The sequence below is a fragment of the Alexandromys fortis genome, unplaced genomic scaffold (genome assembly GCF_014885135.2).
Source record: "Alexandromys fortis isolate MF-2015 unplaced genomic scaffold, M_Fortis_MF-2015_v1.1 scaffold_36, whole genome shotgun sequence".
NCBI classification, from domain to species: Eukaryota; Metazoa; Chordata; class Mammalia; order Rodentia; family Cricetidae; genus Alexandromys; species Alexandromys fortis.
Genome location: NW_026067915.1, coordinates 5,059,233 through 5,085,724, shown reverse-complemented (window position 1 = coordinate 5,085,724; position 26,492 = coordinate 5,059,233). Strand labels below are relative to the sequence as shown.

Here is a 26,492-nt window from a genome sequence, read left to right as displayed (position 1 = left end):
TGTGGTGGTGCAGGTGACCCCTGAGAAGTCTAAGACTGCTGCAAAGCTGGTGGCTGTTGCTTCTGCCTTTGCCTTCACATTTTGCTGTGTTCCTCCAACCCCCTACAGCACAGAAGTGCTTTGTTCTGGTTGTGTTTGTTTGTTTTTGAGGCAAGGTCTCTCTGTCTAGTCCTGCTGTCTGCCCTTGAACTCACAGAGATGGTGGATTAAAGGTGTGCTCCACCACACTTGGCCTTGTGCTCTTATCTTGAAATGCTGTAATTATTCATTTATCAAAATTTTAAAGGTGATTTTTATTGTTTCTAACTACACTTTGTCCATTTTTGTTGTTTTTATTTTAAGACTAAAGGACAGGATATTTTTCAGAGAAGTATACTTGGACATATCCTACCTGAAGCAATGGTTTGCTACCTAGAAAATTATGAACCTGAGAAGTTTTCTGAGATTTTCCTAGGTGAATTTGACACTCCGGAAGCAATCTGGAGCAGCGAAATGAGGTGATTAACCCGGGCTTGTGTTTATGCTTCAAATGTTTGTTGCTGATCACCTGGCTTGATTTCCATTGCAAGAAGCGTTCTTATAGTTTCTGTATGTTCCAGATCAACTGATAGGTTTTGACAAGACCTGAAGCCTCTTCTGTTCTTCTAGAAATTGATAAATTACTGTTAATATAACTTTTATATAAGAGTGTTACCTGTTACCACTAATGGCAATACAGTCCAGACACAACTTCTGGATTCTTGGGAGTAGGCCTGCACTCTACAAACTATGCCCATATAAAATGAATCAGACTAGAGATGCCCACAAGAGTTTTGATGAACATTTCTTAGCTGTCTTAAGGTTTTATTGCTGTGAAGAGATACCATGACCACAGAAAACATTTAATTGAGGCTGGCTTACAGTTTCAGAGATCTAGTTTATTATGTCATGGCAGGAAGCATGGGGGCATACTGGCAGACATGGTGCTGAAGAAGGAGCTAAGAGTTCTACATCTTGATCTGCAGGCAGCAGAAAGAGACTGTGTGCCACACTGGGCATAGCTTGAGCATGAGACCTCAAAACCTGCTTCTACACATTGCTTCCAACAAAGCCACACCTCCCAATAGTGCTGCTTCCTATGGGCCTACAGGGGCCATTTTATTTCAAACCACCACCTTAGCCAACAGGTTTTGACTTTACAAGGAAAGCACAGGAGAGACCCAGAAACACATGGCAGTGTACACTGTGCACTTCACCTGTTCCTGGGAGACATGGCTGCCTCTGTGAAACTCTCAGCTCTTTAACTACATGACATTTGGTCTTTACACCACCCAGTTCTCAGGCCAACTTTACATTCTCTTTGCTCCCTATTTATTATCATTGGATTTTGGGGGTAGGTTGACCTTTATACTTGTTTTATGCTGGCCACCACGTTTAATGGTTACATTCTGTGTGTCAGTCATATTTTTGTTGAGAGAAATATGTAGGAATACAAATAAATTAGAAATAGTTTTTGTGTGTAATATTTTTCTTTTTCAATTGTCTGAGTGCCTCTCAGACAATTTTTTACCACATTGAATTCTGCTTTGCTTAGGGCCCGAAAAAGACTAGTGCCTGTAATGAGCTTTTTGGGTGGTAAGAAGTCTTAGTGTCTGGCTATCCTGCTACCTGATACACTTGCAAACCCCATCAGACTCTGTAAGGGCTAGGTTTTTAGTAGGAATGACTGAGCCGATCTGCGTTTGTCTTCGGTCTTTATCATCGAGTATTATAGATAGGTTTATTTCTTCTGAGTATTTACAGTATGATTAAAATACCCAGTAACATTTAATCTAGCTTTGTAATTGAGTAATTCTGAAGATTTATGTAATTTTCTTGCATGATTACCCATGTTTCTCTTTAAGTAAACTAACCCTTCAGAATGCCTGAACGGAAGCTTCTGTGATTGTAGGCGCCTCATGATAGAGAAGATTGCTGCCCATCTTGCTGACTTTACACCTCGCCTGCAGAGCAATACGAGAGCACTTTATCAATATTGTCCCATCCCGGTTATCAATTATCCACAGCTAGAAAATGAACTATTTTGTAATATTTATTACCTCAAACAACTTTGTGATACACTCCGGTTTCCAGATTGGCCAATTAAAGACCCAGTAAGTTCCGTTTGTTCCTTCTTAAACTGCAAAAACAATTTCTAAACACTTGTGGATATTCTTTCCTCCTTTGATAAAAATGATAGTAGCTTCTTTAGGTGTTCATAGTGCTGTGTGCCTGTAGTCCCCACTGTTTGGGAGGGTCACACTGGAAGGGTGCCTAAAGTTTGCAGCAAGCCTGAAAACTGGTGAGATTTTCTCATAGGAACAAAGAGGAAATCGCTGTTTCTTAAACAACATGCACTAAGTAGTTTCTTAATACATTTGGGTAGATTTCAGACTGAAAGGTATTTAATTTTTTACAGTTTTTTATCTTTTATGACCAAGACAAGTTTCACTCTCTGGCCGGTGTCCATCTCATGGACATAGGTGTTTGGTACCTGAGACAGTTTTAGGTTGGCTGTTATGGTTTCACCAGGCATCAAGGTTCATCTCTAAACTGGAGGTGATAGAAATGGTTGCTATCTGAAAGGAGGTTCTGAATATTGAATGTTCATGTAAGCACAACTCCCTGATGTCCAGAAGAGCAGAGCTGGAGCCGTTGGGTCTGTGAAAAGGAGTAAAGTAGGCCTGGACGCCGTGCTGTCCCTTCCTGCAGCGTAATTTCCCACCCAAAGGGTCAGAACATCTGCCGTTGGTTCCACACGACTGTCTCTGCACAGTGCTGCCACCAGATACAGACAAGCCTGGCACTGATTCAGACAGGATTCTATGAAAAGGCAGAAAACTTTTTAGTTCTCTAGTGAGATAAAACTTTATTCAGTGAGAAATGTACCTTATAGAATTTAAGCGTGTTTTTGGGATTTTAAAGAATTCGCTTTAGTGTAAACAGGGGCCCCTGTGTTATCCTGTCTTCTGGAGATAGGAAGGTTGCAAAGCCAGCCAGGGATAGACCAAGAAAACAAAAATGAATCTGACATCTTGTGTAAAGTGTCTGCTCCTTTGGCATGTAGGCAGGCATACAGGCATGTTCTAAGTATTAGCCGCTGTCCTCCCATCCCTGTGCAGCCTCAGTGAGTTTTCTGTCTCTTGCATTTGTTTGATGCCAGCATATTAATAATAAGTAGGTGACATTAAGAAAGGCACCACGGGGTGCTTGCTTTCTTAGTACAATGTATCTTGTACTAATTTTGAGGATTTTTATGTTTTATGAATATTTCTTTAAAAGTTAACAGATACTTTGTTGAAGAACAAAAAATACAACTTAAACAGAAGGAAATTCTGTAACTAATAACTTGGCTGCCAACAATGTTAACATTTTGTATTTCAGTATACTATAAATTGGATAGCTGAGATGTGTTGATTTAAATAAATACACCACAAATATTACACAAACCTAAAATTCTATTTTGAATCATTTTACTGGATACAGATTTTACTGTTATTTCTTTAAGGTTAAGCTTCTGAAAGATTCCCTTGATGCTTGGAAGAAGGAAGTGGAAAAGAAGCCGCCCATGATGTCAATAGATGATGCTTACGAAGTGCTCAGTCTGCCTGCGGGCCAGGGGCTGTGAGTTATTTCAGAATTACAGTAGTAGACGTCTGCTGTATAGTAAGACATTAGTACCAAAGATGAAAAGCCATATAAACTAGCCATCTTTTTTTAAATTTTATTGATTTTTGTTGAGCTCTACATTTTTCTCTGACCTCCTTCCTGCCTCTCGCCTCCCCTTCCACCCTTTCCCAAGGTCCCTATGCTCCCAATTTACTCAGGATATCTTGTCTTTTTCTACTTCCCATGTAGATTAGATCTGTGTTTGTCTCTCTTAGGGTTGTCATTGTTGTCTAGGTTCTCTAGGATTGTGATTTGTAGGCTGGTTTTCTTTGCTTTATGTTTAAAAACCACCTATAGGTGAGTACGTGTGATAATTGTCTTTCTGGTTCTGGGTTATCTCACTCAAAATGATGTTTTCTAGCTCCATTCATTTGCCTGCAAAATTCAAGATGTTGTCTTTTTTTCTGCTGTGTAGTATTCCGTTGCATAAATGTACCACATTTTCCTTATCCATTCTTTGGTCCAGAGGCATTTAGGTTGTCTCCAGGTTCTGGCTATGACAAACAAAGCTGCTATGAACACAGTTGAGCACATGTTCTTGTGGCACGATTGAGCACCCTTTGGATATGTACCCAAAAGTGGTATTACTGGATCTTGAGGAAGGTTGTTTCCTAATTTTCTGAGAAATCACCACATTGACATCCAAAGGGGCTATACTACCAGCTTGCATTCCCACCAGCAATGCAGAAGCGTTCCCTTTACCCCACAACCTCTCCAGCATAAGTTGTCATCAATGTTTTTGATCTTGGCCATTCTTACAGGTGTAAAATGGAATCTCAGAGTTGTTTTGATTTGCATTTCTCTGATGACTAAAGATGTTGAGCATTTCCTTAAGTGTCTTTCAGCCATTTTAGATTCCTCTGTTGAGAGTTCTCTGTTTAGGTCTGTACTACATTTTTTTTTATTGGATTACTTGTTCTTTTGATGACCAATTTCTTCAGTTCTTTGTATATTTTGGAGATCAGACCTCTGTCTGATGTGGGGTTAGTGAAGATCTTTTGCCATTCTATAGGCTGTCGTTTTGTCTTGTTGCTTTACAGAAGCTTTTCAGTTTCAGGAGGTCCCATTTATTAATTGTTTCTCTCAGTGTCTGTGCTACTGGAGTTATATTTAGTAAGTGGTCTCCTGTGCCAATGCATTCAAGTGTATTTCCCATTTTCTCTTCTATAAGGTTCAGTGTGGCTGGCTTTATGTTGAGGTCTTTGATCCATTTGGACTTGAGTTTTGTGCATGGTGATAGATATGGGTCTATTTTCATTCTTCTACATGTTGATATCCAGTTATGCCGGCATCATTTGTTAAATATGCTTTCTTTTTTTCCATTTGATATTTTTTTGCTTCTTTGTCAAAAATCAGGTGTTCGTAGGTGTGTGGATTAATATCCAGGTCTTCTATTCAGTTCCATTGGTCCTCCTGTCTGTTCTTATGCCAATACCAGGCTGTTTTCAGTACTGTAGCTCTGTAGTAGAGTTTCAAGTCAGGAATTGTGATGCCTCCAGAAGTTTTGTACAGGATTATTTTGGCTATCCTGGGTTTTTTGCTTTTCCATATGATGTTGAGTACTGTTCTTGCAAGGTCTGTGAAGAATTTTTGCTAGGATTTTGATGGGCATTGCACTGAATCTGTAGATTGCTTTTGGTAAGATTGCCATTTTTACTATGTTAATTCTGCCTACCCAAGAGCATGGGAGATCTTTCCACTTTCTGGTGTGTTCTTCAATTTCTTTTTTCAAATATTTAAAGTTCTTGTCATACAAGTCTTCCACTTGTTTGGTTGGAGTTACTCTGAGATATTTTATGCTTTCTGTGACTATTGTGAAGGGTGATGTTTTTCTGATTTCTTTCTCAGCCCATTTATTTTCTGTGTACATGAGAGCTACTGATTTTTTTTTAGTTAATCTTGTATCCTGCTACATTACTGAAAGTCTTTATGAGTTGTAGAAGTTCCTTGGTAGAATTTTGGGGTCGCTTATGTAAACTATCATATCATCAGCGAACAGTGAGAGTTTGACTTTGTATCCCCTTGATCTCCTTTTGGTGTCTTATTGCTCTAGCTAGGACCTCAAGAACTATATTGAATAGATATGGAGAGAATGAGCAACCTTGTCTTTTTCCTGATTTCAGTGGGATCGCTGTGAGTTTCTCTCCATTTAGTCTAATGTTGGCTATTGACTTGCTTAAACCAGCCATCTTAAAGGGTTTATTTTATTATAGTTACTTACTTATTCATTCATTTAGGTTGCCTATTTATTGATATACACAAGACCCATGAGAATAATCTGGAACTCTAGTCACTGACTCTGACCTATTTCTGATTTACTAACCAAATACATTCTTCTGATCTTGTTGGTAGCCATTGCATTTTATCAGTTGACCTCTTGTGTGCAGTATGCCTAGCCATTGTCTAGCACATGGTGCTCCTGCACATTCTTGATTCCCGCTTCCTCCTCCAGTGCATGCTGTGCTTGGGGAAGGTCTGTGGACATGTGTGCCCAGGGCACTGCATGTGGATTAGCGGCATCCCTGAGGAGTCTGTAGTGACTACACATGATGGCAGAGGAAAATGCCTTCAAAGGCATTCTTTTAGAGTACAGAATGTTTGCTAAGTTTTCTTAATACTGATAGAGTAACTTAAAATACACAGTTTGCAGTGGCATTTTAGACTTTATGACTAATTTTTGGATTTTAAAACATACTTTTTATTTTATCAAATCCTAAATACAATTTTGTAATTTTTTAAAATAGATAATACTAAAACTGTATTATAAGCAACTAAATTTTATAATATAAGTTTAACCTTGCTTAGGGAACTTTTAGCTTTTACTTCACCTATAAAGATAACATAAAACAATCTTACTTAAATCTTATTGGATTTAATTGGATACCTAATAAATGATCGAGTCCAAATATGGGATCAGTACTGCAATTCTGCCATATAGATGTCGCATACTACAGCATCATGATTCGATGATTGTGTTTTTTTATGTACCTTACTGTATTCACAAACAATTTTCCTCCTTCCAGGCATGATGAAAGCAAGATTAGAAAAGCTTACTTCAGACTCGCACAGAAGTACCATCCCGATAAGAATCCAGAAGGAAGGGTATGTGCCACCTTTGGAATGGGCTTCACTTGATTTTGCTCTGGTTGCCTCATCCTGTGTACCTAATGTATGAACAGGCTTCTAGCCACACCACAGCCTGTGCTTTCTCTGTGGGTAGTCTTCTCACAGTCAGCTGGAAGGGGCTGCTCCTGTGACGAGTATGTTGAGGACAAATTTATCCTCTAGCCTTACCCATTTCTGTTTGAGAAATAACTCTCATTGTCAGTCATAAGAATAATAGATAAATTGTAATTAAGGTATGTCATCATCATTCAGATTAAGTAATGTTTGTATTTTTTTTTTCAAATGGCTCCCAAAATTCTTATTATCCTAAGCAAAGAAGTAGGAGATGGGAAACATAAGTATTTCTGACAAGGAAGACTTGGTGGTGAAAAGATGCCACTTATGTGAATGTAAACGCTTTTAAAGTTAAAGGCCTGGTTGGCTTTTTGTTTTTGTTTCATTTTGATTCATTTTTAATTTAAAGGGAGATGTTTAATGAGTTTTTGTTGTTGCTTTGTTTGATTTAGCAATTCAAATTCAATTCATACTCATAAGTAAAATCTTATAAAATAGCAAGTTTGATATTACTTGTCAAATTGCTAGGTTTAACGTTTTAGATTATTAAAATACTGTATAAAACTATCGTAGTGAAACTTGCGGGAGTCTGGCCCTTACATAAGGCTTTATGCTGCTGCTGACCGACGTTTCGTTTTTAGTAAGTCATTTTCTGTCTCCGAGTTGCAGGCTCCTCATGAAGACAATAGTGGTACATACCGAAATAACTATTCTGCAGGTTAAATAATAGAATTTAACACAGAAATTGGTGTAGTGCTCAGTAAGCAGTAGCACTTGAACTCATTCAGATGAATCAGCAAGTGAAACTGCTTGTCATCAAAGCCAGACCTCAGAATGAATAAAAGGGAGAGCTAACTTCCGCAAGTTGTCCTCTCATTTCCACATGTGAGGTGGCGGGTGTGCACCCCTGTCTTCTCCCACATAGATGAAAATGTAATTAAACAAAATTTTTAAAGAATAAAATATACAGTAGTTCTTATCAGTAGTCTTCCTACACTGAGTCAGTCTTCGGTATAGATGAGAAATTTAGGGATTTTTGTTTGGGGGTTTTTTGTTTGTTTTGTTTTGAGACAGGATCTCATGTATCCCAGGCTGATCTCTTAACTGTCATATGGCCAAGGATGACGTTAAGCTGTTACTCCTGTCTTCTGGGATCACAAAAACATACTACTATGCCCAGTTTCTTTGGTGCTGAGCTTCAAACCCAGGACTTCATGTATGCGAGACAAACACCTTGCCAACTGAACTAGACTCCCAGGCTCTTTAATATTTATGTGTGTTAACATACACTTATGGCATATTTAAATTTTTATGCAAATATTTTCCTTGCACAAAATAGAAATCCTTGGATGCTTAGTCAAGAAAAACAGATGTAGTTCCCTCTTAGTATTACAACTAGATGGCAGTTGGAATGAATTCCTTAATGTGAAGGTAAAATTTAAAGGAATTGGTAAATTATAATAATGAAATACCAGTTATGTCTTGTTTTAAGTTTAATTAGAAAATTTCCAATTAAATCCTAATTGTTTGTGGTTACATACAGGACATGTTTGAAAAAGTAAATAAAGCGTATGAATTTTTATGTACCAAGTCAACAAAAATAGTGGATGGGCCAGATCCAGAGAATATAATTTTAATTCTGAAAACACAGAGCATCCTTTTCAACCGACATAAAGAAGGTAAATCCTCTGTTGTAACAGATCGTGGATTATTTTACAGCTAATCTCACTGAGTTACTTGTTTGGTAGCATATTCTAAAGGATTTGGAATTGGTATTGAAAAGGACTTCTGGAAAGCAGCTGTCTTCCAAAGGAAGGCCTCAAGCAGTTGCTTGCTGTGCGCCCTCTCTTCTGCCTGTGGTTTTCAGAATTTTGCATTGCTAATAAGGTTATTATTCCTTCCGAAATGGTGTTACTGTTCTGTGGTGCTGTTTGATTAGTTCTATGTTTAGCCATATAATAGCAGACTCATTAAATGATCTTTAAGCTAGTAAATGGAATCAGGAATTTAAAGATTATTTAATTATCTTCAGTGACATACATGTAAAAAACTACCTGACTTGGCTCCAGCAGCCCCAGAAAGCAGAGCACACCAAGTATGTATGGGTTTAAAATGAAGAAGAAACTTGAAAAGATTGTCCCTCTCACATCTATTTCATACTGTCTCTCTCAAGACCCTCTGCCCTTTGGGATAGTTAGAAAAACATTGGATTCTGTGAAATAAATGCCATTTCAGGGTTCAGGGTTGTCCAAATGTTTTCAGGGCCATTGTAGTAAGTAGTCCTAGCAGTTAACAACCCAGAATGTCTAAGGCTATGTTGAACATGTTTCATTCTTCGTTGATATGATATGAGGTATGTATGTGATAATTGTATTGATGTAGGAGCAATGTAAGGTGGTGGTGTGGAGAGAGAAGGAAAAGTGTAAGAAGTAAGGATTCAAGAACAGCATTGATTGTCTGGGGAACTTAAGAAGAGAGGGGGGTTGCAGTTGGATTTTGAAGGGGACAGCTGAGAAATTAGCAAGTGAATCATTGAAGAGAGCTGTGATCAGCATACTTGTATGTGACTTGAAGAGAACATGCACATAAACAGTTAAATGGCTTCTAGAACTAAGAATGAGGGTACAAGTGTATCTCAACACCCCCCACATACATACATACATGCGTATATACATGTTTGCTTTTTTCTTCTTAAGCCATCTTAAAACAGTATAATTTAGAGCAGATAGATTTTGATTAGCTTCAAAATACAAAAACACTTTATTCTTATTTCAAGTGAAATTACAGAGTACTTAAGATATCATGGCCAAGGGGGCAGGGAAGTGGCTCAGAGGCTAAGAGCACTGACTACACTTCCACCCGCAAGACCTAGGTTCAATTGCCACCACCCACGTGGCAGCTCACAGCTATCCATAACTCCAGCTCCAGGGGATCCAGTGCCCTCTTCTGGCCTCCAAGTGATGTACAAGTGATATATAAATACAGACAAAAACCTCATAAACATAAAAAATTAAATATATATATCATAACTGATTATTTGCATATTTTGTTTTTTTAAAAACAAACTGGATTTTAAAATTCTTACTGTGTACCTATAGATGACAGCTTTTACCTCTGAGTGTAATTATTAAAACAGAACCAGGTAAATAGCTAATACATTTTTTTTTATATTTCTGCTAGCAATTTATATTTCAGGATTTGTAAATGTTTAAAACAAATAGTAAAATAGAGCAAGGAGCCTATTCTTAGAAACTGATCACACAGTTCTCATTTATACTCCTTAAGAGAAATGTGTTCTGAGTGCCACTGTGATTACAGGAGCACTTGCTGTGTCTTGCTGAATGTAATCAGATGAAAAATTACAAAGGTCACATGGGTGACAGCAGACACTCTGATAAATCAGTTGTCTCCATGCCGAGTGCAGTTAATTTACCAAGAAATATTATAGTTCACCACAAGATCTCACTGAAAAGGAAAGGTAAATTAGGACACACTTAGCATACAGAGTGTTTTATTTTTGAGGTACCATAACTGAATCATGATGCGACTTTAACACTGTCCTTCTGTTATTTCAGAGTTACAGCCTTATAAATATGCAGGATACCCCATGCTAATTAGGACCATAACAATGGAGACTTCAGATGACCTCCTTTTCTCAAAAGAGTCACCACTGTTGCCTGCTGCTGCAGAGCTGGCTTTCCACACAGTCAACTGCTCAGCCCTCAATGCTGAAGAGCTCAGAAGAGAGAACGGGTTAGAGGTAATAGGCACAAGCCTCAGGCTTATCTTAAGGCACATTAAGTGGTTCTTGACAGTTCAGAATCTCCGCACAGACGCATTGGGTACAGCTTTTTCTTTTCCTTTATTTCACCAGATAGCACATTTTCTAGCAGGAGTCAGAGTACTGAGTTCAGAGGTGGTAGGTAATGTTACTTATAAAGTAGTTCCTGGGAATGCTTTAAAAATATCAGTACACCATGCAACCCTTTGTTTACTTGTTTATGTAACAAATGTCAATTGAGTAAGTGTTAATCTGTAACGTTAAAAGGTTGTGTGATCTTATCCATGCTGGAAGAGGGTTTTTACATTCAAGTCCAAGTGGAGACCTAATGGCATACTTCTTCCTTGATAGGTGTTACAGGAGGCATTTAGTCGCTGCGTGGCTGTCCTGAATCGCTCCAGTAAACCAAGGGACATGTCAGTGCAGGTGAGGCTAAATGGTATGTTAGATGGTGGTTCAGACATCGACTGGGGTGCTTCTTAAAACTGCCTTCCGCCTTACTGAGTTTCTCAGTGTAGGATAGGGTAGATGATGTGATTCTCAAGCAGGTTTGCAGGCAAGGCTGGTGCAGCTGGTCATACTGTAAGAACACCACTAAAAGTCCTCACTGCAGTAAGATATTCTCTCTCTCTCTCTCTCTCTCTCTCTCTCTCTCGTTTTTTTGAGATGCGGTCTGTGTAACAGCTCTGGTTGCTCTGGAACTTGCTCTGTAGACCAGGCTGGCCTTGAACTCACAGAGATCTGCCTGCCTCTGCCTTCACCTACACCTGTAAGTGCTAAAATTGAAGGTGTGTGCTCTCACCTTTCTCTTTTTAAAAAAGGTGGAAAGCCGCATGCTGGCCCTTTAGGTTTCCATCACCAGCTTCACACACTCTCTCGTCATTTCTGTCATTCTTGTTTCAGTTACCTCTCTAGTTTCCTCCTCTGTCCTCCTCACACTATATTCACAGACTGTTGTTTGTCAAGGTTGAAATAACTTGATTCTTTAACAGAAACCCATCATGAATTCACTAAATTATAGAGCATAGCTTTTTATGTGACCCTTTCTTTCCTTAGGCATAGACTAAATAAGTTGAGTACTGGCTTTGAGTTGAAGCTGCTGTGTTGAAGTGGCTTGTATGAAAAGAGTTTTTGACATCCTGCCATATTAAGCACAAAAATACCTTAACTAAGAGTCCCATGAGCTTTTTTAAAATAAAAGTTAAATGGGTATTTAAGTCATTAAGTTTACATTCTCTGTTATTTAATATTTTTTAAATTTATTGTTTATTTTTCATAACACTTTTAACGTTTTTTAAAAAATAAAACTATTTTTGCCAGGCAGTGGTGGCACATGCCTTTAATCCCAGCACTTGGAAGCAGAGTCAGGCAGATCTCTGAGTTCAAGGCCAGCCTGGTCTACAAGAGCTAGTTCCAGGACAGGCTCCAAAGCTACAGAGAAACCCTGTCTCAAAAAACAAATAAACAAACAAACAAAAAAAAAGCACCTATTCTTATAGCTCAGTGGTAGCACAAAAACAAGCCGTGGTGTGTTTGTTCATAGTTATGCTGACCTCTTCATCTATAAGAAATCTTAAGATTTCCCCTAATTTAATTGAAAAGTCCTGTTTTTAATTTTGGAGCATTGTGTACAACGTTAAGTATTGCTCACATCTGTGCAGATTTGTCTTCTGTCGTGTCTTTCATAATGAGTACATGTGTGATTGCTTCTGTCTCTGTGCTGTCTGTAGGTGTGCGGACACATAAGCAGATGCTATAGTGTGGCTGCACAGTTTGAAGAGTGCCGGGAGAAGATCACAGAAATGCCCGGCATCATCAAGGACCTCTGCCGGGTGCTGTATTTTGGCAAGGTATGGCTCACACCTTACAGGGTATAATCACTGTAGGTTTTCTTTTCAAACAATGAGTGCTTGATTTATAGCCACGTGTTTACCCAAAACTATTTCTAAGTAAATTGCTCGTATCTTTTAAGTATTCTTCTAGAAACATTGCTATAAACAATGGGTTTCATCTTATTCTGGCCCACAAAAAGTAAGAATGTAGTGACATAGCTAGAAGTGAGTCTCAGTTTCTAAGGAAGGAAAGAGAGAAGATGAGACTAAAATCTTCTAGGGCAGGACATTGTAGAACCTGTGATGTGGTCACTGCTTACTGCGAGGGCTTCCGAGAAGTAAGAACATGCTGACTCCCTCCCAACCTGGAACCGCCAAGAGAATCCGGCTCTGAAGATGCTGTGCCTGATAGGGAAGGGACTTGAGTTATGCTGAACAGAAAGGATGGAGGTGCTGATCTTGGTTGAGGCAGCTGGGACTGGGGACCTGATAAGATTCCTCAGCTTCTTCTGCTTGGTGCCTTCTGAAGGCTTAGGAGGAACAAGGCTGTTGGTGTGAAGCTCAGATCTCTGTACTAGCAGTTTTGCTGTTGTTCCTTTATTGCATTTACATGACAGATGAGAGAGCTGATCTCTGAGTCTTTGCACTTGGTAAGATATCTTGTAAGAAAAGACAGCTAACTGGGCACGTGTTACTATCTGGTTTCTCTTGGCAGTGCTTTCCACCCTGCAAGTCAGTGTTGTTGTTTCCTTGCAGAGTATCCCACGGGTGGCCGCCCTCGCAGTGGAATGTGTCAGTTCTTTTGCGGTAGACTTCTGGTTACAGACACATCTATTTCAGGCTGGAATTTTATGGTATCTACTTGGTTATCTGTTTAACTATGACTACACATTGGAAGAGAGTGGCATTCAGAAAAACGAAGAAACCAACCAGCAGGTAACTTTACCCCAATCCCAAACCATCGGGAAACAAAGCTTGAGCCATTGAGAGATGCTGTTTCAAGATGGCTGTTGACTGCTCCGTACGCTGGCACACGTTCTTTAATTGCAACCCAGAGTGAAGTGACTTCAAATCACTCCATAGCCCAGACCGTCCTGTCACCTAGACTATCTTCCATCTTCCCGCTTTCCAGTGCAGGGATGGGTTTTACTTATGTGTGAGGGACTTAAGGCAAGGGAATTGAAGGAATGGAAATCATATAATATTTTCTTAGTTACTCAGTCAACTTTATGATTTCAGAATTATATAATAGGGAAGTATAAAAACCTATCAGGCTCTTGGAATTAGATTTTCCCAGCACCTTTGTATTTTTCTGATTTTTTAAAGTTTTTTTCTTCTATTTCTTGGTTCATATTTGTTGTCATTTATTGCTCATATTCCCAGCATGTGCATCTAGCAGTTAGGTCTCCCTGTCTCTTCCTCTCACCCCACTTCCAGGTGATTCTATAGGACAGATAAGTATGTCAGTGCTAAGGGGTTTCCCTATTTAAAAACAAAATAAATCTGGAATGTATAAGTTCTATGGTGCTGATGTTGGTACACCTGTGCCAACTGTTTCTTTGCTGATCATTAAAATATTTCTATATAGTATTGACACCATAAAGCTATTTATGTCACTTATGTAAGGGAACATACCTACTTTAATGTCTTATTTTTTTAATATANNNNTTAATATATATATATATATATAAAACAGGAAGTGGCCAACAGTCTTGCCAAACTCAGTGTCCATGCTCTGAGTCGACTTGGTGGATATTTACTTGATGACCAATCAACCCCAGAAAATCCAACTGTAAGGAAGAGTTTGGCTGGCATGCTGACACCCTACATTGCTAGAAAGCTAGCTGTGGCTAGTGCTACTGAGGTAAGGACTACAGCAGTAAGCTGGGTTTGTGAATAATGCAAAATCCTTTAAGTTCTAAAGGAACAGGATAATCCCAATTGCTCTGGGAAACCTGAAAATTGAATATTCACTTGCTTGTTCTCTTAGCCAAGAAACTGAGTGTATTGTGGGTTTATGGCAATGACAACAGACCTTGGAGTCTAACTTCTGGGACAGAGAATTAGCTTCATGTTTCTCAACTACAGAGCCTACCATTATTCTTAACCAACCTTGAATCACAAAGGGCTAGGATAAGAGAACGAATTTGCAGTGATGTTTCCAGTCAGGAACTAAGTTTGTTTAGATGTTTGTTGTAAGTTAGAGCTATTCTTGGTCAAGGTTGGAATGCTGAAAATACATCCATGCAACCCACACCCTCCACATACATGCATTTTCATCAGTTAACGGTGAATAAGTACTACTCGGCTCCCACTTCCATGTGTGCCCTCTTTGGTGAGGGTCACTGAGAACCAAGCTAGGAAAACAGCATTGAAATGATATGGGACCATTCTCACTTAGACACCACACATGGTCGACTTCCTTTCTGGCCTAGAGCTCTGGAAATGAGGAATGGAAACATTTTCATTCAAACACTTGAGGTGTGGAATATGTGTTTACAGTTGAAGAGAGCCTACTGGAAACATCATCAGCCTGCAGAGCTCCTCAGCTGCAGCCTGAGTCAGGGTGTGCACAGGAAATCCACCTGGTGCACAGGTGCCCATCCCCCATTTTCCTTAGGGGTATGCTTCATAAAGATGTAGATTTTGTTTCGAGCATATGTATGTGCAGAAAGTATGGTGTGTATTTAGAAATACTTACTGCTAACTAGATACTTAGGGTACTGGGGTTTCCACCAAACAGAAGACTGAGGAGTTGATTGAAATCAGGCTCGGATTTCACCCCCAGTCTCACATTTACTGGTATAAGACCTGTGACAAATAACGTCAGCTTTTGTAGCCTTGGTTTTCCTTACTGCAAGACGGAGGGCATCAACAAGCTTGTCAGACTTACAGAGGTACCCACTGCAATCTGATACTCAAGGCTCAATGAGTGTGACTTAACAGGAATACTGTCTTCCTAGATTCTGAAGATGCTTAACAGCAACACAGAGAACCCTTACCTGATGTGGAACAATTCTACAAGAGCGGAACTGCTTGAATTTCTTGAGTCACAACAAGAAAATATGATTAAAAAGGTATGTTAGTGTTTTATATGCTCTTAGGTGACAGATGGAATCTGTCTTGAAACAAAATGTGCTATTTACCTCTCAGTTGGCCCATTTTAAGGATAGCCTGGTGTACAAGATAGTACTTTAGGGTGTTAGAGAGATGGTTCAGCAGTTGGGAGTACACACCGCTCTTCCAGAGGATCTGAGTTTTATTTGCAACCCCTATAAGCCTGCTCCTAATTCCTGTAACTCCAGCACCAAAGATACCTGGACTCACCTGTGCAGTCCCACACATGCAGACACACAAACATAATTAAAAATAATAAAAACAAATCTTTAAAATACTACATTGGGATTTTCTTGTTGTTATTACTTTCGTACAGCTAGCAAAGTGTTGCTCATGATGAACTGATTTTCCTGTCAGTCCATGCTTCCATTATCAAAACTTGACATTTCCTCTCATTCCCACCTTCTAATGGAGAAGCTCGTATGCACTAGGAGAATCGGGTGCTTTAATCAATATATTTATTACTTGTCACTCCTAGTCCACGTGTGTCATAGCCTGCTTTCTATTGCCAATTCTTAATTCTTGACTCACCCTAGTGACCTTCTGAGACTTCAAAATGAGTCCTAAATAGTCTTAGTAGAAGTAAAACACCCTGCTGTCACTGAGCCAATCCGGCAATGTACTACCCACATACATCACAGTGCATTTGCCCTCTCTTGGGTGTGAGTGGATTTCCTGAAGTATTCTATTCTGTGCATTATTAAGGAAAACAGGGTAGATTTACAAATGACATTACATCTAACAATCTTTTTTCTCTTTTTAAAGGGTGATTGTGACAAAACTTATGGGGCAGAATTTGTCTACAGTGACCATGCCAAAGAACTGATTGTGGGCGAGATTTTTGTTAGAGTATATAATGAAGTCCCAACTTTTCAGCTAGAGGTAAGTACTTGGCTTTTAATTTTATCTGATGCCTGTGATAATATTTACTGAGAACTACTACTGACTTATTCAAGTTGTACAATTTGGAATTAATACCTCTTTATTTGCTGAGACCATTATATGTTGTCCTGGTACGAGCATCTTCATCTAGATCAGTGGTTCTCAACCTGTGGGTCATGACCCTTTTGCAGTGGTCAAACAACTCTTTCATGGGGGTTGCATATTAGATACAACTTAAGTAGTAACAAGATTACAGTTATGAAGTAGCATTAAAATAAGTTTATGGTTGGGGTCACCACAACATGAGGAATAAAGGGTCACAACATTGGAAAGGTTGAGAAGTACTGCTCTAGATTATTGAAGAATTGAGTTTCATGAAGCTCATAAAACAACCACTTGTTTCTTATCTGTCCCTTGTATTTGCTGCTTTAGGGGAAAGGCAAAATTTTATAGTTGAGTGACTTGTAAAGAGAAGTGCATCATACCGTGTGTGTATATGGATGTGTGCAGACATATGTGAAATAGGGTCTTTCTTTGTGGCCCAGGCTGGCCTTAAATTCAAACTTCTCTTGACTTAGCCTCCCAAGTAGCTATGATTACAGACATTCGAAATAATGCTTTGTTTTAGAATTTGCTCCTGAAATTGGAATTTACCAAATTAGTGTGTATTATTATTTACAGAATAATATATTTAACTAGTTAATCAGCAAAATGAGTTAAATGATTAGAACAGATCCTTGGAAAGCTGGCCTCTGAATTTCTGTTGCAACTGTAAGTAATTTTTGTATTCTAAAAATACAATTTAATTGTAAAAAGTCACAGATGTTCTTACTTAGATTAGTAAAGGGATCAGATATCCTAATATTAACATTGTACCAAGATACTGGTGAAAGTGTGTAAGATCTCAGAAAGTTAGGTAAATTTTAATTGGTTTTGGTTTTCCTATTCCTTTATGCATAGCTATATGCATTTGTATTCACAGTTCAATCACATTCATTCAGTTTCTTGAGGCTTTTTTCTTTTGCTCTTAAAATTTTCAGGATAAGTTATTATGATGGCTCGCACATTTATATATTTGTGTGCTTGGCTTAGGTTCCAAAAGAGTTTGCTGCGAGTCTCTTGGATTACATAGGCTCTCAGGCCCAGTACCTCCACACGTTCATGGCCATCACTCATACTGCAAAAGTGGAGTCAGAGCAGCATGGGGACCGCTTACCAAGAGTGGAAATGGCTCTGGAGGCTCTGAGAAATGTCATCAAATACAACCCAGGTATGTGATTGCACCATTGATTCATACATAGCACCATTAGAACAACCAGAGAGTTCCAAAACACTCTGAATTTTATTGTGGGGACTCAGGGAAAACACTTGGCTCTTTGCTCCATGTGACATAATAATAAATAGAGGTGACACCATACTGTCTCCGAAGGCTAGAAGAGAGTTCAAGGTACTGTGTTTAGAAGAATTCATGATTAAGAAAAAATAAATTGAAATAGCACCATTTGTTACTGAGAATTTTCATATTACTGTTACAAATTGGCATGCCATGTATACGTACTTGAATATTTATTAGATGATCTAAGTGTTGCCTCTTTTGTCCTCAATGCAGTATTATTTGCATATGGACACTCCTTTTCTGAAAATTGTCTGAAGTTTTAAAAAGGGTGAGATTTCTTCTCTTAAATGTCTTTCAAAGGACATTAAAAAATGTCCAGATGACCATCCTAGCTGCTTGGATCTAGGCTATAACAGTGCAGGTAAAATGATGTTAACCTAGCACAGCCTTCATTTCTAACCTCTGCCAGCAGAGGGAGACCCTGAAACAGCACAGATTTTAAACATTGAATTTCTTTCTTCTTTTTTAAATTATTTATTTTTATTTTATATATATTGATGTTTTGCCTGCATGTATGCCCTTGTGAGAATTTTGGATCTTCTGAAACTGGAGTTAAAAACAGTTCTGAGCTTCCATGTGGGTGCTGGGAATTAAACCTGGGTCCTCTGGAAGAGCAGACAGTGTTCTTAACCACTGAGCTACCCCCCCCCCCCAGTTTAAATTTCTTTAAAGTATTTATTTACCCTGTTCAGTGACTATTGAAATGCTATTAAAATTTTTAACTTTTTGGTATTTGCCAAAATTTTATTCAAATAACCAGTAGCAGTATTAGGAAAATTATTTAGTCACAGGGTACATTGACTTTTAAAACCCAGAGAATACATCATTCTGTATTGTTTGAGGTCGTCATAAAATGCTACTGGTGTTTTGAGGCACAGTGAAGCTTCAACACAGGACATCTGTGGGTTGCAGCTGTTAAAGACCTGAGGAGGCTGCGTGGGAACTCGGCTTTGAGTCCGCCCCTGCAGTTCTCATGTTAGGACTGTGCACGCTCCTTGCTTTCCTGCATTCCATTGATTAGTTGGCACAGTTCTTACCTATTAATAAGTGGTTTACAGCTGAATTTAAAAGTAGCTTATTGAATGTTTTCAGACTTAGAGGGGACAAAGGCATCAAGGACCTCAAAAGATGACACATACTCTTTTACGTGTTTGTAGCAGAAGGAAGGGTGTGCTGAGCGAAACCCTCTGTTCTGTGTTTTGCTTGATTAACAAGAGTGCTAGCAGATATATCGAATTAGGACTGAAGTGGGTAGGAGTGAAAACATTCTTCTCTTCTAAGAATCGCTGATGTGTGCATATCAAATTGTTTCTGATGTTGTCTTTAAGCTGCAGAGTTCTGTCCCAGTCTTAATTAAAGACTAAATGATGTCAGATTCTCCCAAAGTACAATTGTGTTGAGGGGGTAATCCTAAAATCCAGACACAGCTGTCCAATCTTTCAACATTGCACAGCATCATCATCTAATGAGTAATTGTTACCCCCTCAAACCAACCACGCCCCACAGTGCTTGGAGTCAGTTTACATTGTGTTGGGCTGCGATCATATGTGTCCTGAGGCTCGTGCCACTTTTGGGCTATAGGCTGGAGAATATTGGTAGGGATAATGAGTAAAATTACCTTCTATTTAGGATTTTTGAGTTGTGTTTGGACTGATTATTTGAAATTTTTCTTGTTTTTAGCCTGGGACTAGAGGTAGGCATGTAAGCAAACTAAAAAATCTCTAATATTCTGTTCTTTGCTGCTTAACACCATGTGCACCTTCCAGATACTCCTCAGAGTTTCAGAGATAAGATTCACAGCAAATAACAGTTGTGTTTTCCAAAGGCCTACAAGTGTATCTCTTGTAAATAATATAACTTCTTGTTCTCATTCCCTAGGTTCTGAAAGTGAATGCATTGGGCACTTTAAGTTAATATTTTCTCTGCTCCGAGTCCATGGAGCTGGTCAAGTGCAGCAGCTGGCTTTGGAGGTAAAGCTGTTTTATACTAGGGGGCCACACCGCCTATCACTTACTGTCAGTGCTTTGAGACTTGATCAGCACTGTCGAAAATTGATGAAAATCTGTGTGCTATATTCATTTTGTCTATTGCCTCAAATTTGTGTATTTTTCAAGTTGAATTGATGTAATTATTAATATAACCTTAAAGAGCAAATGCTGGACACTGTTGTTCAAGGTGGTTCTATCTGTGGTTGTTGGCATGCATCAGGGCCTGGGTATATTGTAGAGTGAGTGCCACGTGGAGTGTGTTAGAGACTAGGCTTTACTGGAAAGTTTCGTAACCACAGATCAGCAAGAGGAGCAGGCAGTTCCCTGTCTTGGTGCCCACAGAAAGATGTGTTATGACCGGGACACCTCCTGAGGATCAACCTTACCTCTTTCCCATTAATTGTTCCTCCTCCTTGTACACCTAGCACAGAAATAACCGTTTTAGCAAGACTTGCAGACCCCTTGGTGAAAGGTTATAAAAGACACATCGCAAACCCTTGGGTGGTAAGGGTACCAGAGAATTTGGAGCCCTTTCTCCAAAAGAATGAAACTATTAGGGCCACAGGATGCTGTTTGGTTGCAGCTATTGACATAATAAGGAAGCCCCTGATCATGGTCGTACTTGTTCAGGCAACTCAAAGTAAGAGCTTGCGGTCATCTTCAGATGGCCCTGTCATTAGAACACATGGTTTATTACCAAAAACCCCACTTTCAACCTTGCAGGAGAAGGTACAAAAATAGCTCTAAAAAACAAAAAACACCGTGTAATGTGTGCTAAGATTACCTTTTGGTTTGTCATATTCTTAGTAGAATAGTAATCGTTAAATTCATCAGAAAACATTAACAAGCATGTTCTTTGCATTAAGAAACACACTTTACTGTTTACTTCCTTCAGAAATCTTGTAACTTTTAAATTGAACATTATCGGATCTAGAATACAGTGTTCTGGAATGCTGAACCTGGTTCGAGTGACATCAGTCTTTCATTGCATACAGCAAAGCTAGACTTGACAGAGCTTTACCTTGAAAGAAGAGTGCACCAATTTCTCTATTATAGAGGCTAGAGCAGTCTGTTAGGTTAGCTACTAAGGACATTTACTTCCTAAAGCTAGGGAAAGTTGTGAGAAAGACTGGTCCTCCAACTGCCCCCCATTTGTGATCACAGTTCTGGAAGGCATTCAGATAGAAGGTTCCTCAAATAATCAAATTAGCAATAGCCAATCTTTTGAAATTAAACTCTTCTCAAAATTTTGTCTTCCAAACATTTTTGTCACTTTTGTAAAACCATCACTTCATTTAATTTAGGAACAAAATTATTTAATATCCTGTTGATTAATTTTCAGGTTGTGAATATAGTGACATCCAACCAAGACTGTGTCAATAATATTGCAGAATCCATGGTTTTGTCCAATTTGTTGGCTCTTCTACATTCATTGCCATCAAGTAGGTATATGTACAGATGGAATTTTGGAAACCACAGCATAATAGCTGATAGGGGACAGTAGATCATGGTTGATAGAAAACTTGAGACATGTCATTCATGTTGAGTTTTAGAATATTTAAAGTAGTACTCACCATATTAGATTTGTTTTTCTAATTATGTTTTGTATAAATGAATGAAATTACGTTGTTTCCCATATAAAAGTAGAAAGTTGGGGAATGAAAGAAGTCTAAAACCCAAGCAAAATACCTGGAAAATGTCAGTTTGTTGAGCATAGTCTTGGTCTGAGTAACTAAAATGTGCTGGTATTCCATAATGTATTATACTTGAAGGGTCTTGGGTACTAGAAGGTATGTGTAAGGTAGTGGTGATTGCTTTGCACTTAGTCCTGTGCCCTTTATCTTTTACTGATTTGATTCCAATAGAGATATTACCACTAAGGTGATGGTGATACTGCAGTCTGATTCTGATACAGCCTGTACTGATGCAGGTTCTTTGAAAGCAGTACAGTTGTCCACTGTAATAGTTGGTCATTGTGCTGGTCTAGCCTTAAGATTGTTTTGTGGGAGGAAGGTCATTGAGGTTTTGACCAATTGTAGTCTAGCTTCAATCACAAAACCAATACTGAGATACATCCCTAGTCCACTTCACTAACTTCTGAATGTTGTACAGACCTTAGTTCAACCTCTCTTCAGTCTTGTAAGTAGGGCCCTCCTTAGTCATCTTTATTGTTTGCTGTTTCTTCATATCTAATTGAGTAGAGTTGCATTTTTCTTGAATAGTGTTTTCTTTTTTTATTTAATTATTAAAAATTTCCACCTCCTCCCCTCCTCCCATTTCCCTCCCACTTCCCCACTCCTCTCCCTCTCCCTCTCCAGTCCTAAGAGAAGTCAGGATACCCTGCCCTGTGGGAAGTCCAAGGCCCTCCCCGCTCCATCCAGGTCTAGGAAGATATGCATCCAAACAGATTAGGTTCCCCAAAAGCCAGTGCATGCAGTAGAATCAAAACCTGGTGCCATTATCATTGGCTTCTCAGTCAGCTCCCATTGTCAGCCACAATCAGAGAGTCCGGTTTGGTCACATGCTCGCTCATTCAGTCCCAGTCCAGCTGGCCTTGGTGAGCTCCCATTAGATCAGTCACACAGTCTCAGTGGGTGGACGCACCCCTCACGGTTCCTGAGTTCCTTGCTCATGTTCTCCCTCCTTCTGTTCTTCATCTGGACCTTGGGAGCTCAGTCCAGTGCTCTGATGTGGGTCTCTGTCTCTATCTCCATCCACTGCCAGATGAAGGTTCTATGATGATTTGCAAGATATTCATCAGTGTGTGTTTTCTTTAGAATAAATAACAAACTTGGAATAGCTCTTCCAAATGGCAGTACTCAGGAATCACAAGCAGATGGATCTCTGTGAGTTCCAAGCCATCTAAGGTTACATTGTTAGATCCTGTCCCCCACACCCCAAAAAGGAAAAAGGCAAACCTTAAGAAGCTATTTGCAGATTTTTGTTGTCATGCCTTATAAGCTTATGTGACTTTTCCTTTTCTTTTTCAAACTTTGTAAGACTTATTGCAAAACAAAACTGGTTGGTAAAGTAAAATATGACATAAATCATAGTTTCAAAATATAAATTTAGGAGCTAGAGAGATGGCACAACAGTTCAGAGCGCTGACTGCCCTTGCAGAGGACCCAGGTTCAGTTCCCAGCACTCATATCTCAGCTCACAACTCTAGTTCCAGGGGATCCAGCACACCCTCTTCTGACCTCTGGGCACCAGGCACAAATGTGGTGCACAGACATCCATGCAGGCAAAACGTTAATATACACAAATAACCTTTAAAAAAAACAAAAGTAAAAATTTATCACTGCTTCATTTATATAGTATAGCCAGCACTTTACTCTTACAAGTAAAATAGCCTGCATTTAGATAATTCAACCGACTCTAAGGGGTGTCGCTGTTATTGTTTTAGTTTCAGCCCAGTGCTTGTCAGCCTCTCCTTTGTCAACTCTTCCTTCTTTTAGCCTCTTGTCTGCCATTCCTACTTAACTCTGAAGGAGCCAAGTCTGTTAGTTCAGTGTACTTACACAGCATGCAGCTATGGCCGAGGAGTGCAGCACCCATTTACAGTTTTCTTCCTCCTGCTTCCCTAAGATGCTAACAACAGGTAGACATCTTAGGTGCCTAGTGGGGTATTCTCCGGATGGAAAGAAATGATGATTTGGGTCATGGAGAAAACAGTTGGTAGGAAGCTAGTATATAGCATAGTGGTCATGAATGTGGACTTGAGAGGGAAGGAAAATCAGCTATACCATTAACTCACTCTGAGACCTTCGGGTTGAATGTTCTGGGCCTCAGCTTCATCACAGCACAGCTATATCAACACTTGTCCTGCTGGCTACTGTGGGGGGGAATCTGATACACTACGGAATATCTGGCTAAGGGTCTGGCACAAGCTGATGCCCTGTAAATGTGAGCTAAGGAGTTGATGCATTCCTTGACATGTCTTTTGCTCTACAGGCCGACAGCTTGTTCTAGAGACTCTCTATGCTTTGGCATCGAATACAAAGATAATCAAAGAAGCCATGGCAAAGGGTAATGTACACAACTCTTTCTCCTCCACCTAGCTCAGTGAGCCGTCCTTCACCTTGAGCTGCCTCACAATCTGCTGATATAGAATGCACTGAAGTGTTAAGAGTTCTTAAAATTAAGACAGCTAGCCAGGCATTGTGGTGGCCCTGTTCCCAGCTACATAAGGCTGTGACAGGAGGACTGTTTAAAATAGTGGAACTTCATTGAAAGACAGACAGAGAGAGATGAAGGTATAAGATGCGGTAAGTTGGAGTTAGGTGAAGTGAACAGAAATTACTTGTGAGAAAAGTCGCTTTCTACATGGAAGCATTGCTTATTTTTCTTTCTTTCATAGGAGCTTTGATTTATTTACTGGATATGTTCTGCAATTCAACACATCCACAGGTTCGGTCCCAGACAGCAGAACTTTTTGCTAAAATGACAGCAGATAAACTAATAGGTCCAAAGGTGAGCATAAAATATCAGTTACTCGGGTAATTATTTCATGACATTTGATTATATGTCTGTTTGGGATGGCAAAGATAGGAAGTGCTTTTCTATGGAAGCTGGGGTTGTTGCTCTATGTCAGGGAAGCCTGTGCTGAAACTTGGAAGGCTCAAGAGAGTGGAACAAGGTGATTGCTGTTTATCTCACTTGAAGAGAAAGGGCAGGGCTGGGGGGGGGGGGGGGGTTCGGTGTGTAAGAGTGCTAGTTGTGCAACAGAAAGACCTAAATTCACATCTCTAACTCCCTGATGAAAAGAAGGACGAGGCCTTGTGTGCCTGTAACCCCAGCATGGGGAGCAGGGGAGGAGATCTCACAAGTGCTCAGCTTGTCTGTGATAGGAAGCAGCCTGGAAGCAGCGCTGTTGCAATGAAGTGTTGATATGCAACAGATGTGGTATAGGCTAAGCCGCTGTCCAGCCCTGCCCTAGGCAGCTGAGGAGCACATACAAAGCACTGGAGGGTTAGGGGGAAGTCAGGTGTGCACACAGGTTAGGGTCAAGTTAAATTCTGAGCACTGGAAAGGCTCTAACTTGAAACTACTGCTTACAAATGAAAACATGGGCCATCATCCCAACTGCTGAACAGATTAGCACTCTGAGACTCAAGGAATAATACTCTTATGTATAGTGGGACCAATAACTTAATATGCCCCTGGCAGACTAGATTACAGAAATTTAGAATGGAGAAGACTCAGTAGGTTAAGATAGTTTATCTAAGTAAAATTAAAGTTTGCTTTTGAATCAGTTTACTAGCATAACTCTGCTTAAATCTGACACACCGGAAACCCATCTGCCTGGTCAATAGATGGCTTCTACGCAGTCATACAAATAGAGCTACAACAAGCGTCTACCAGTGGGCATACTATGTTCGGTGCTGGGGTGCTTGCCCAGCAGACACAAACTCCGGGTATGATCTTCCAGCACTCCTGGAAGAGAGTGGGGTATGAGCTCCCAGCACTCCAAAAAGAGAGTGGTGTGTGTAACGGTTTGCTTACAGAGAACCTGTTCCTCCAAATTCATGAGAATGGTTCAGTTTGGGCTTTAAGCCTTGAAATATTTTAAAATATAAGGTAAATTATTTGGAGTTTTTTTTTTAAAGAAAAAAACAAAACAGATCCTAGACTGTAATAAAGCAGTTTTAAAACTATCAGCCATTTCTGCCATAAATTCACATAGAACAATGCCAAGATTGTTAGATGCTGACTAATAGTGAGAAGGACTCGACTGGGTTTCTAACTAAATGTCCCCCAGAAGATGGTTTTTTAGAACTTTGAAAAGCTCAAGTGATGGGAAAGCTAACAGGCCAAGTGGCCTGGGGTGGTGGGTGGCAGTATGGCCTGTGATCTGAACTCTTGCTTTATGGATCTCAGCCCTGGGCTGTGAACTTAGTTTATGACATAGTATAACTTGTCTCCGGACCTAAATGTCTTTAGATTCACAGAGAGGAAGTTAAAGTCTTTCACTCCGACTTTGGCTTCAAGCACTTCTTGGGGCTGTGGTTTTCTGACATACTCCCTTCATACCCTCAGGAGGTTCTTACCCTCAGGAAACTGATGGCCAGGAAGAGCATTGAGCTCAGCCACTGTTAGAAGGGAATAGCTTGTGGCATGATGTTTCTGCAGTCAGGTATAAACAGAAGTAAGCCTAAGCCTGGGAGGGTCTGTTCACTGCATTTACTGAGTAAGAAATAACCTCCTGTGGGACCTCGGCACCATTGCTTCCTTCACTCTAGATGGCTGGCTGACCGTGAATGGGCTGGCATTAGTCATTTGGGGAGTGTCCTGGCATGTAACTGTCATTGCTTTAATTCATTGGCTGTTAGAAGTTAAAGCTCAATCTATGACCAATAGTTGTACAGAACTTTTGGCATTTGTGTGTTGCATGTATGTGTGTGACTGTGTGTCTACTGACTTCATGTATGGTCATAGAATAAGCATCTCTGTGTCAGGAGTCAAGAAAATACCTAGCAAGTGAAGTTTCCACAAGACAAGATTTGAGCAGTTTGACATGGAAGGAAAATGTGTCTTCCCAGCCCTCATTTCCCCTTTGCCCTTGTGCCTCCCTCTAATTTTCAGATGTTTTATGCACTGGATCTTCATGTGTGTGGTGTGTCTTGGGT

At 39.7% G+C, this 26,492-nt stretch overlaps 1 protein-coding gene across 2 annotated transcripts in view; it reads left to right on the top strand.

The window, feature by feature from the left end:
• Dnajc13 (DnaJ heat shock protein family (Hsp40) member C13) overlaps positions 1-26,492 on the top strand; it is a 116,810-nt gene that overhangs the window by 75,160 nt on the left and 15,158 nt on the right. For both annotated transcript variants that reach the window (XR_007591197.1, XM_050139238.1), the window contains exons 32-48: positions 343-497; positions 1,931-2,132; positions 3,527-3,642; positions 6,711-6,789; positions 8,411-8,546; positions 10,443-10,627; positions 11,000-11,074; positions 12,379-12,498; positions 13,237-13,416; positions 14,177-14,344; positions 15,444-15,557; positions 16,363-16,479; positions 17,572-17,749; positions 19,754-19,845; positions 21,206-21,305; positions 23,818-23,892; positions 24,224-24,336. Coding sequence is in view for 1 of the 2 variants with exons in the window: in XM_050139238.1 (XP_049995195.1) it covers positions 343-497; positions 1,931-2,132; positions 3,527-3,642; positions 6,711-6,789; positions 8,411-8,546; positions 10,443-10,627; positions 11,000-11,074; positions 12,379-12,498; positions 13,237-13,416; positions 14,177-14,344; positions 15,444-15,557; positions 16,363-16,479; positions 17,572-17,749; positions 19,754-19,845; positions 21,206-21,305; positions 23,818-23,892; positions 24,224-24,336 (2,205 nt within the window). In the remaining variant the exon portion in view is untranslated. The remainder of the gene's footprint in view (positions 1-342; positions 498-1,930; positions 2,133-3,526; positions 3,643-6,710; positions 6,790-8,410; positions 8,547-10,442; positions 10,628-10,999; positions 11,075-12,378; positions 12,499-13,236; positions 13,417-14,176; positions 14,345-15,443; positions 15,558-16,362; positions 16,480-17,571; positions 17,750-19,753; positions 19,846-21,205; positions 21,306-23,817; positions 23,893-24,223; positions 24,337-26,492) is intronic.